Source organism: Tachypleus tridentatus, chromosome 9 (genome assembly GCF_004210375.1).
Source record: "Tachypleus tridentatus isolate NWPU-2018 chromosome 9, ASM421037v1, whole genome shotgun sequence".
Classification (NCBI taxonomy): Eukaryota; Metazoa; Arthropoda; class Merostomata; order Xiphosura; family Limulidae; genus Tachypleus; species Tachypleus tridentatus.
Genome location: NC_134833.1, coordinates 98,776,577 through 98,789,389, shown reverse-complemented (window position 1 = coordinate 98,789,389; position 12,813 = coordinate 98,776,577). Strand labels below are relative to the sequence as shown.

General features: G+C 30.6%; 1 protein-coding gene across 6 annotated transcripts in view; it reads right to left on the bottom strand.

The window, feature by feature from the left end:
* The window catches only part of LOC143225852 (uncharacterized), a 77,274-nt gene that overhangs the window by 51,921 nt on the left and 12,540 nt on the right, over positions 1–12,813 (bottom strand). For 5 of the 6 annotated variants that reach the window (XR_013014107.1, XM_076455979.1, XM_076455983.1 and 2 more), the window contains exons 3-6: positions 7,609–7,733; positions 6,990–7,022; positions 3,565–3,835; positions 3,032–3,224 (exon numbers count right to left, since the gene is read on the bottom strand). Coding sequence is in view for 5 of the 6 variants with exons in the window: in XM_076455979.1 (XP_076312094.1) it covers positions 3,032–3,224; positions 3,565–3,835; positions 6,990–7,022; positions 7,609–7,733 (622 nt within the window). In the remaining variant the exon portion in view is untranslated. The remainder of the gene's footprint in view (positions 1–3,031; positions 3,225–3,564; positions 3,836–6,989; positions 7,023–7,608; positions 7,734–12,813) is intronic. The other variant, XM_076455984.1, reaches the window with a different exon arrangement.

The following is a 12,813-nucleotide window of genomic DNA, read 5'->3' as shown; positions in this document are numbered from 1 at the left end:
TGCAACTAAGCTACTAGAGTCATCAATATATGTCAAACTTGAAGAGATAACACCCTAAGTCTTTCTTCTGAACAAGATGAAAAATCCAAATTGTTAAAGTAACAGGGGTTACAGTCATGTGAAAAAGTTAGGACACCCTATGAAATCCTGTATTTTTTGAAACATTTTTGGATATATAGATATTTAATCTCAATTTCAACAATACTGAGAGACTATAGAAATATAACTAAACAATTAAAACTGAAGAAAAGACTTTTCAAGATCTTCTGTAAATGTAATTCTACAAAAATGCATATTCTAACTGAGGAAAAAGTTAGGACACCCTACCTCCTAATAGCTAGTGTTACCCTCTTTGACTGAAATAACTGCAGTGAGATGCTTCTTGTAGCCATCTACCAGTCTCTGACATCAGTTTGAAGAAAGTTTGCCCCACTCCTCAATGCAGAATTCTGTCAGCTGTGAGATGTTTGAGGGGTTTCTTGCATGTACAGCCTGTTTCAAGCCACCCCACAGCATTTCAATGGGATTAAGATCTGGGCTTTGACTTGGCCATTCCAGGGCTCTCCAATTCTTTGTTTTCCGACAGTCCTTGGGGAATTTACTGGTATGTTTTGGGTCATTGTCGTGTTGCAGGGTCCAGTTCCGCTTCAGCTTTAATTTTTGTACAAATGGTCTCACATGATCCTCAAGCACCCTCTGATACACAGTAGAATTCATGGTGGATTCTATTACTGTGAGCTGTCCAGGTCCTGCTGCAGCAAAGCAGCCCCAAACCATGACACTTCCACCTCCATGCTTCACAGTTGGTATGAGGTTCTTTTCCTGGAATGCTGTATTTGGTTTACGCCAAACATGTCCTATGTTCTGGTGTCCAAATAATTCAAATTTTGACTCATCTGTTCAAAGAACATTATTCCAGAAGTCCTGGTCTTTGTCTATATTCTCTCTGGCAAACTTCAGTCTGGCCTTGATGTTTCTCTTAGAGAGCAAAGGTTTCCTCCTTGCACACCTCCCATGCAAGTTAAATTTGTGCAGTCTCTTTCTGATTGTAGAGGCATGCACTTTCACATCAACAGTAGCCAGAGCCTGCTGTAGGTCCCGTGATGACATGTTAGGGTGTTTGGAGACCTCTTTTAGCATCTTGCGGTCTGCTCTCAGGGTGAACTTGCTTGGACGACTAGACTTGGGCATGTTAACAGTTGTTTTGAAAGGTCTCCACTTGTTGACTATTTTCCAGACAGTAGAATGGCTGATTTCAAAATCTTTTGGGATCTTTTTAAATCCCTTACCAAACATATAAGCTGCTACAATTTTCTTTCTGAAAGCCTCAGACAGCTCTTTTGCTCTCACCATGGTGCTCACTCTCACTTCAACAGTCAGGAGCACACCAAACTAAATTCTGATGTTTAAATAGGACAAGCCTCATTCAAAATGCTGAGTAATAATCTTCTAATCATGTGCACCTGGTGTGATACACCTGTGTGTGGGTTGAGCCATTTTAAGTGGGAATAAATGTGGGGGTGTCCTAACTTTTTCCTCAGTTAGAATATGCATTTTTGTAGAATTACGTTTACAGAAGATCTTGAAAAGTCTTTTCTTCAGTTTTAATTGTTTAGTTATATTCCCATAATCTCTCAGTATTGTTAAAATTGAGATTAAATATCTATATATCCAAAAATGTTACAAAAATACACAGGCTTTCATAAGGTGTCCTAACTTTTCATATGACTGTAAGTTACATGATACCAAAGGATTCCAATGGATAAATCACTGATGAAGTGAGCCCCAAAATGCTTTAGTGCATGTAACATAGCATCAGAGAGCCAAAACAGGGCATAAAACATGATTTGGATGGTTTCATAAACAGGAAATGGAAGAAAGATGAATAGGAGAGAAAGCATTATTTCCTTCCATAGCTATTGCATTTTTATGTAGAAAGGATCTGTTTAGATACAACAGAACAGAGTTGTAATGATACAGTGTCCTGTGAACATGAAGCAAAAACACATTTTCCTTTTATACATTTAAAATGGCTGGTATGGGTAGAGAAAGCACTAATAGAGGAGCAAAAAATGTTTCAACCTTCTTCAGTCATCTTCAGATTCACAAAGAAAGAAAGGGTTACTGACCAGTAGTTGACTGCATGCTTGAAGGCAGTTGTGTAATTGAGTGTTGGAATGTAGAGGGCATGCTTAGATGTTGGATATATTTATTAATATAGTTATAAAGAAGCCTTTCTTATACAACAACTCAAGCCCAAAATAAACCAATACAAAGGAATGCCTTTATTTTAAACCTATTGCCACAAGCATCCTTTACTGCACATGATGCAAAGTGTTAGAATATTACATTTAAAATTTTATTAAACTATTTTCTGTTTATGTTATGCCAATTAGAATAGCATAAAAGCTTAGCTAATAAACCATATTTTAACAGTATACAAGTTTCAAGTTCTCAATTTTTTTTTATTTCTATTATTTTTTTGGTGGTTACTAGGTCAGTCAAATTGATTAATGCAGTTCTGAGTTAGGGTAAAGAAAATAACAGGTAAACTATCAAGTTTTATCAAAAAAAACATTAGAAATGTACTTAGGAGGTCTTAAGGATTACACAAAGGAACTTTGAGATGAAAACTGCTTTATATACAGACTACTGAAAACAAATACTCAATATAATTATGTACAAATCTTTACATGATTTTTTGTGTGTAAGAGACTTGTAATGTTTTGTGAAGGTCTGCTAAATCTTCTGAAGATATACATACTATATTAAAAGTTTGTAGTATTAAAACTATGAAGAATTCAAACATGTTCAGAGAGGTTATATGGTTGGTCAAATCGACCAAGCCTGTGTTGAGAGCATTAACTAAAACCCTAATATGGTAAAATATCCAACACTTAAACATCTGATAGTCAAAACTATTCCTGAGAAAACCAATAGAATAACTTTTTTAATTTCACACTGAAGATCTTCCTAAATATTGTATTTTGATATAATATTTTGTCACATTATTTGCACCACAGCAACTTACCTGAAATATTCCACTTCATTTAAGAAATAATTATGTTCAGAAGGTGAAGCATCTTCACGAAGTATTTTAACGACTATCTGAAATTTGCCTTGGTTCAAGCTAGCCTGACGAATCTCACCTTCAACCACTTTACCAAACCAACCACTGCCAAGCTCTCGTATGTATCGGATTTGGCTTCGGGGAAGGTTATTGCCTACAAAAGTGACAAGTATTTAGTAAACACTCTCAATACAACTAGTTTTCTTTGTCACTCAGATTACTAGACAGGTTCTCCCTTAATATAATTGAAGGTAATTTTATAATTGAAGTGTTCCTTTATAGAAACAACTAAAACTTGATTTTCCTGCTACATTCCAAAATAATATAAACACTAAGTCACAAAATAAACATTCTACAAAAACAAAATAAAGATTATACATCAGTTTTATAAATACATAAAACATCCAATAGCAGTAATTAAACCAACTAATATATCTCAAAGCAAGCTGTTTCTGATAAAGAAATCAAAACATAAAAGTAAATAACTTTTGTACCAAACCACTCATGCAGAGCAAAGTGTTTCGATGGAATTTGGCCGAAGTATGCTGGACGAGGCAGTCGATCAGATGGCAAACTGACTGGTTTCCTGGAATGTATTTCTGGAAGTCTATCAAATGTAACCTCATCTTCATAAAATTGTCTGATTTGTTGATTATGGAGAGGATCTTGCAGTGGAAAAGTGTTAAATGTTGATTCAACTGAATATCTTGGAAGATTATGGTAAGTTCTCTGAGATAGAGCAATTCCATTACTGTGTCCTAAATTCTGTTGAAGTAGAGAAAAAAAAAATAGGAATTCAGAGAACAAAATAATTTGGTGGATTTGATTAGTAGTTATCAAATATTGCTTAGAATTTCTTTTATATTCATCATTTTAACACATTATGACAACTAAATCCAGCACTAAACATATTATCTCCTTGTGAACACATCCACTAATGAAAAAATGATAAATGATATCATTTTATTCAAAAATAATACTTTTATTCAGCTTCAAACCCTAATATTTAATTGTATCATACATGACATTTCATGAACAAATCAGTTCCTGGCATATAAAACTTCAAAACTGCAAGAAATACCAAACATCTCAGCTGTTATAAAAATATAACAATTGATTAACCAGAAAAAGAAGTGACTTGAAGATATTGCAACTGAACTGAAGGTTGACAAATTGTTTTTAAATTAATCTGTTGAGGGGCAAGACCTCATCACTCTCTTCACAATGTGGTCTCCTTGGCTTTTTGAGAAAAAAAAAGTCTAGTGACTTTTCAGCAGTAATTACTTCTCTTGCCACAGGTATCCTTTATTATGCATGCCAGAAGGTTTGTAGTGAGTTACATTCAAACTTTAATTGAACTACTTTTTGTTTGTTCATGTAATACCAATTAGTATGGCATAAAATCATAGCTAATAGTCCATATTGAAATAGTATACAAGTTTTACATTTTTAATTTTATAAAGCAATGTTAAAAAAAATATTAAATTTCCCCTAGTGTGTGAAATATGATATTTTTTTCTCTCAACATCCCCTCTTCTATAATATATTTAACACTCCTCCCTCCAAGGAGTACAAAGCTTCAAGCAAAATTACTTATAATATTTTCATGGCTCAGATGAAGCTTAATTTTCACAGCCTTTAATTTTCAGTCACAGAAGCATGAAACAAAAAATCAGACCCCTCTGCCACATCCACCTGTTGCATCCTCTCTCTCAGAATTTGCAACAGTTCTCTCTCATGTTTAATAATATATTATTTCTACCCAACAGAAAGCCAAGGTTTTCATCTATCAAATAACATATTATATTACATATTTACTCCTATATCCTTAATTATGTTAACATTTGTCAATTTATACTTTGCTTGTTTGCTTTCATATACAACATTTAACTGTTATATAATCATTAGTTTATAAATATCTCATGAATTTTGTTTTGGTTTTTATGTTAAGTTTTATTTCTGTTTATTGGATTCTAAATATACAATTCACTGATATTTTAATATTGGGTTTGTAACATTGAAGATAGTTTATATTGTACAGTAATCACATTTTTTATTTATATTTTCATCAACAAGTTGCATATATCCAAATAATTTCATTAAAAGTTGACTTGCATTCTCAACTGTTACTTTAAAATCACACTTTCTTTTACTGCACCATAAAAATGCTATGACACAACATTTATTGTGCAATGGTATGCTAAACATATATTTTCAAGTGAATTTTACTAATTAATGCATAAATTCCAAGACCCACATACACTAGTTGAATACAGCTTCACACCAAATTTTAAAAGACAGTTCAAACTTTATAAATGAATTTCTACAATTTACTTTGCACATCCATTTCTGGCAAAAGTAATAAAATTATATTAAAAAAGACTACCATTATTTTTACTTTTAATTAATTCTGCTTGGATAAATAGCCATATATTGTCTAAGCACTTCCTTTTTTTAATTGGGACTGCTAGTATTTTCAACACCAAAATGTTGGACTATGTCTTTCCTATTTGTTTTCATTCCAGTATTTAAAAAAAAAATGTCAAAATGAGAGGCCAGAACAAGTAGTAATTGTAAGTACATGAGAACTGACTTCTCAACTTGCAACATTACGATACTAAATGATACTCACATCAAAAGGGCAATCTACATTTTAGCCTCCCAAAAATTTCTTCTCATACTCTTCAATGACATTAGAACTTTATAATGCTAATTTTCTTAAACAATTTTTTAAAGAGTGCATTCTATATGTTATAAGTCATTCTAGATGCTGGATCTTAAGGACAATACAATTTTACAAACAATTCACAAATGACATTCAGAAACAAAATGTTTACATATGCTTGTAGCAACAAAGATAACTATACAACTTCAATTTTAAATATGAAAGTTTATTATTTGAGCATAGTGAAGGAAATTAAATGTTATTTATTTGCAGAAGTATCTAAAAATCAGTTATTAAAATATGTGTACGTTTCACATAAAAGTTTTAAACCTATTAATTTTGTTTACTTTTTAAAGCACCATATAAAAAGCAAAAGTTAGAGTTCTAGTCTTTAACACTCAGTTGTTTTTTATTGCTCATTATGTTAGGAAATATTAGCTTATTTTCTTAATATACAAATTTATGATCTTACAACTTATAAATTCAAAAGGTATTAAAATAAAATATCCTGAATTGCTTTTGCAACAGCTAATTAAAAAAACAAAAAACTAACTAATTTTCAATTACATCAGGTTACTTTAATATAATTTACTATTTCTTTTATAAATAAGCCTTACTCTGCACACATCATGTATTATAAAAATGAAAACAATAACAAATTTAAATCTTCCAATAGTTTTACAAAATGCCAAAAGTTAAAATCATCAATTGTGGTTAAACTGGATACAGTTAAAAATATTATAAAAATACTGGTTATACTGCAACTCGTTTGCACATAATTTCAAATTCTTCAGTCAGCATAATACTTCCAAAAACAATTTCTTTGGTTTACCTGAAGCAACTTAAAAATAACATGCAGTTCACACATAGTGTTTATGGATATTTTATTCCATTATTTTATATAAGTCAATTTTATGCTTTCTCAGGTGGAAACTACACATGTATTAAAATGCTAAAGTTTATAATCAGATAATAAATAACTTGTTTATCTGGTTTCAAGTGACTAGACTGAAATAAAACCTTATCAAAACAAGTGAAGTCAATTCTTTTGGGTCAACACCAGTACTGAGTAAAAATAAAAATGAAGTTACAATTGTTCTTTAATGTCATGTAGTGAAATGCAGAAGAAAGAAAGGGGAAACCTTACCTGACGTCAAAACATTTATAACAAAAAGGACACATTTTCAATGAGGTTTCTAACAAAAATATTATTAAAACAAAAAGTTTACTTCAAAAATTAGAGTCAATACTCACAGAAATGACATGTACAGTGACAACACCATCTGACTGCAGCATATATAAAGAAGAAAGTTTTCATCTTAAAACTAATCAACATTATAATACACTTTAATAGAAGTTTCGTACTAAAATTTTAGCTTGTTCACGTTTTAGATCAATGCATACATATACTGTACCACATACTAAACTGACAATGTAACATCAAAAGACAAAGCAGGATCATTCACATTTTGAAACACTTAACTCTCCATAATTACTTTATTTCAACCTTAAAATGCACTTTCATCCATTTTTTTCATGTGCTTTGTTCATTCTTTAACTTATAAATTTATCATCACCTTTTATGAATGCTTCAAATAAATTTATTTTGAAGCCTAAGCAATTGTTGAAAATAAATAAACTGCAAAGTATTTATGTGTTAAAAGTTACCATGAATAATTGAATGTCTTCTGTGGAACACAAACACATTGTACATTGTCATATGTACCTTATTTTATATATTTAACAATACTTACTTGACCCTAAGAAAAAAAGAGGAGAGAGAAAACTATAATGTAAAGATTATGTCTTTATCATCAAAATTTTGGTTTATAATACTACAAAAGTAGAAAAAAGAAAAAACTTAAAACCTTACCTTTAACCCATTGGCATATGGGCAGCACAAACATCCAGCTAACAGCAGCAGCAAACATACTAAGAGAGCACCTGTTACCACACCTGGCAACAGTGCTGTCATATCAAACTGACTTGGCTGAACCTCTGGAGACAATAAAAGATATAGTTTTGATATCATGTTTACTCTTACATGGTCTTAACATTTTTTGCATGTTACAGTAGAAAAATATGCCAAATCTTCTTTAACAATTTTCACTTTTTCAGCTACATTAAACCTAATAATTTTGAAACCTCAACCTATGTGAGCTTTTGTTGTGACATTTTATTTTAAAAAAAGTATATGCCAAAATAGTAATGTTTATTCATCATTAATTCCACCACATAGTTTGTTGCATTTGCAAAATTTTCCAATTTGCCTCAGTAACACAATATTGGTCTCACAATACTCTTAATGGTATTTTATTTAAATTATTTGATGCAAGAATCTTATAGTTTCAGAGTACTTACACACTGTAATGAAAATTTTTTACAAAGCATCAGTGGGGAAGTACCAGTATACTGTATTCTGGTGGCTTATTCAAATATTAGTGTTGTCTTTATACCAGACTAGCTGATGTACTCACTGAATGTGCACAAAAGACATATGGGGTCAGAACCAACTTGAATGTCTTTAAGCATTAATTTGTCTTTTCCTTTCTTTATGAGCTTTTTTGACACTATCAGTTGTTTTTGTGCAGCTTCAGTTATCCTACATATTTGTTTTCTTGATTTTGTCATGCCATCCAACTATGTTTTCCTACACTTGCTAAATATTTTTTTTCTTGCACTGTTTCTGAACCACATTCATTGTTATTCAGAATTTTAGTTTAGAATTTATTTCAGAGATGATGCTAGAACTGTTAAGTTCAAATGCCATCTTTTAATTTGAATCTTATCCAATATCCCAAATCCTGATTTAATTTATATCTATAATGGTATTGAAATAACTTGCTGTAAATATAATAATTTACTTAAAAAAAAAAATCCAACTCAACTGGGATTTGAGTGTGAGACTTCTGCATGATAATCAAATGCTATAACCACTTTGGCATCCAGTGTTTTATATTCAATGTTAAAAATATTAATTTAAAATATCATGGTATTGATGTTTTTCTTATATTAAAAATAAATTACAAGATATCCCATATGTACTGCTATATGAACATGAGATTTCTACTTGAGGTTTAGGTTCTCAATCCACTGAGACAATATGACCAGTACCAACAGACCATGGCTTTTATTTATATAGATATAATTATGCAGTTAATCTTTTTTAAGATTCAATTTGTAGCAACTTCTTGAGAATTTATTTCAAGAGAAACAGTTCTTTAATTTTTTTAAACTTGTGTAGTAACAAAGTATACTTGAAGGGTAAAAGGGAAGGCTTTCACTGTGAAAATAAATCTTAGCTTAGGTTTAGATTTGTGTAGAAACAATCTCTGCTAAGCACCTGAGCAACATTTTTAGCTGTTTCTAAAAAAGCAGCAACATAATGTACATACTATTCTCGTTATTAACACAACAGTGGAATTTAATGTTGATAAAAAAGAAACAAGCTAGTTTGCAAGACTGGAACTACTTTAAAATATTTCATCATGTAAAATGGAGTCTTGTTGCTTACTAAAGAAAGCTGTGTATATAGATCAGAACTAAATACCAACTCAGTAATAAATATATAGTATCTAATTTAATACTATGTTCTTATGTTTTTACTTATAATTACTAGAATGCATTGTTTCATCATTTGGTACTCTGGCTCTCTAAAATATTTTCAGCCATAATCTCAATATCTCACAAGTTTAAGCCAACTTAGGAAATTTAAGTTAGTCCTAACTAAGGAAACAATAAAAATATATAACAATAGAAAATAATTGAAACAGATATACTAAACATTTGAAAAAATACTTTTAAAAATAATAACATCACAGAAAGAATAGTGAGGATAACTTATGCAACACAAACACCAGTGGTTTGATTCATGCAGTGTCTAAAATTCACATTCCTTGAAGAATTTGATACCAGTATATTTAAAATTTAGAACAATTCTCCTTAACAATACCTTATTACAAATAAAAGCCTATTAAACATATGTACAAAGTGCAGGCAAAGCATACAAGCCATGACGTCTAAAGAGTGTTTTCCAACAGGGTATTACACGTATTCGATGTTAGAGTTAAATTAATCATTTTGCCCTATATTGCTTATTTAGCAACAGTTCATGGTAGAATAAATACCATATAAAATATACATGGATACTTAGAAAACTGTAAATATATAATTTTGGAAGTTCTATAGGTTATGCAAATACAATATGAAAGCTATACAATGGACTTATCAGAGTTTGAGTCAGATCCAACATTATAACTTCAGGACAGTTTGACATCTCATATAAATTACTAATGATATGTTACTGTTTAGCTGTGAGTTAGATACCTGAAGAAAAAAATAATAATGAATTACATAAACAAAAGAATCATACAATAAATGACAGTAAATGACTGTCAAATTTTCTACAAAGCTGAATAAATCTGATAATTAAAATTCTGTAGGAAAATCTTTGTTTATGAAAAATTAGAGCACATATTTGTAATTGGAAATGGACAGATGATATCCAAATCATGGTAATGTGATTTGTATTTAGTAATTTTTCTTCTGAATTCCAGTTGACAAATGTGCCTGATGTTATTGAGAAAACGTGGACAACTAGGTAAAACTTGAAGAAGTTTGATTAAACACAACTTTTGAATGCGTGAGCTGAAATTACCTCCCATAAGTATTCCATGGATTTGTTGAAATACATGTTGCCCAAGTTCCACAAAAGTGTTGTCAAGGGAAAAATATAGTTTGTAAACATCAAGGTTTACTGTGAAACAATGACAATTTTTAGGAGTAACACTGTAAAACCAGAAATTCATAAGCAAGGTATACAGGGTGGCCCATAAGTCCCTACCCATCCATATGTTATTATGTTATGTTCAATTATGCATGTATTATAAATTTGTTTCTTTTTTTTCAGAGAAATATGACTGATGTAAGCCCATTTACACTTGAAGAGCGTATTGTGACAAGTATGTGGGTACATGAGTGCAAGAATACTGGTGACACCACACAGATACACTGGATACATAAGATATATGGATGGGTAGGGGCTTACGAGCCACCCTGTAGAATGTTCTCTTATCAAAGTAACAATTTTTTTATTATACGATAATTTTTGTTTTTTTGCTTCCAATAAACAAAACTTACATATTAAAGAACCTCTTGCAATCAACATGTCATGTCTGGCTATAAATTTGGAAGTGTACTTCTCAATATTTTACTAAGATGCCAAGTGAAATCATTAACCTAAAGTTCAGAATTGATTATACTAAAATTAGTTGCTGTTTTGGTTATCATAAAATTTGGCAAATGACAAAAGTTATTGAAACTGTGCAATAATACAGTACTCATGCTTTCAAATACTATAACTTTTGTACTCATTGGTTCACCTGTTGCAGAGAAATATTCAGTGAAAAATGAGTCATCCCCATTTGTGTCAAGATTCTGGTGAAAGTCCATTGCCTTTTGTACAGTAATATACTTAGACATGCAGACCAATGTATGATAAATGTCAGAAATACATATTGACTATAGTCTCAGTTGTAAGTGCAAGATTGGCAGGTGTGATGTAAAAGATGCAGTCATAATGTGGTTCCTGTTGAAGTTAAAGCAATTAGAGAGGCCATCCAAAAATACTAGAATCCCACTAACTGTGGTTAGGTAACAGCAAAGCAAAAGGAATATTAAGAATAAAATATTTTATTCTTCTCATTGTAACTATTTCCACTGTCTTAAATAATTATGTGATTGACAGACTTAGAAATGATTGATCAGACTTCAAACCAATGAAAGACAGAAAAATAATGATTCATTGCTGTTTTCTATCTAAGTGTTCATTTTGTACAAAACATCAAGAAAATGTTGAAACTATTCTTGCAGTATAAATCAAGGTGAAAATGGAATGGTACTTAGCAAAAATACCCATGCTTTGAAAACTTTTATTCAGCATCAAAAAAACTTTGGAAGTGTCATTACATTTTTCAAAGCAAAAGGTCAAACCATAAACATATGCAAAATTTTATATAAGAAACTGGTTGAGCAATTTTCTCATTCTTGAAGTTGCCACAAAAACAAGACAATTTTCATACAGTTAACTACAAACCAGCAATCAATGACCTGCTTCATAGAGGTGCACAGTACATGAAGACTTTAGTCAATTGATTTAGAAAGTCAAATAAGTTTAAATGATAAATATGCCTTACGTATGGGTTTCCTAAAGTAATCTTGATGTTGAAAATTCAAATATATGTCTTTTGTTATAATTCTTAAACCTGTGAAAATGTTACTTACATATTTTAGTAGGTATTAACTTAATAATACAAAATATAATCAAAATCACTTATGAATGTGAAATAGTCAAAATAATATAATTTGGTTGTTAGCTGATTTACAAATACATGATTTTCAACATTAATGTAATATACATGCAAAATTATGTAGGTCAGCTTAATATGCCTCAACTAATCCTGTACACTACAACTTTACACGTAACCCAAAAAACTTGCATTGTCCAATTAAACATTTTCTATTTATCCCACCCTCTTTTGGGTACCAGTTTATGAATTTAATAGGGTTGAAAATTATCTACATCAAATGTAAATTGTATCAAAGATCTCCAGCTCACACAACTGTTTCAAGCCTGATGCTTTACTGACCTACATATGCCAAGGTTTCAACTTGATTATAAAAAATATTAATGCATAATTATACAAGGATTATCAAGTGGACAAACAAGTAATTTCACACATCAAACATTTAAGAAAAGAGCCAATATTCTAAAAATCTGCAAAGCATATTTCAGCTTGTAATTTTGAGTCTTTGTTATATTTTAAAATTACCCAATTTTGAAAAAGTTACACATACACAAAAGATATGAAACATAACTGTGCAGTTTAAAATACTAAGATTATCATATTATTCATTTCAAGGTTAAATACTAAATCTTGAAAACAAGTTATTAACTTTTCAATGACACCCAGATGGAAAATTGATATTACACTTGATATATGAACAATTACATACATGGCCATGATACATACATTAATATTTTTGTAAGTATTAAATGAAGTTTCTTACAACTGTTATA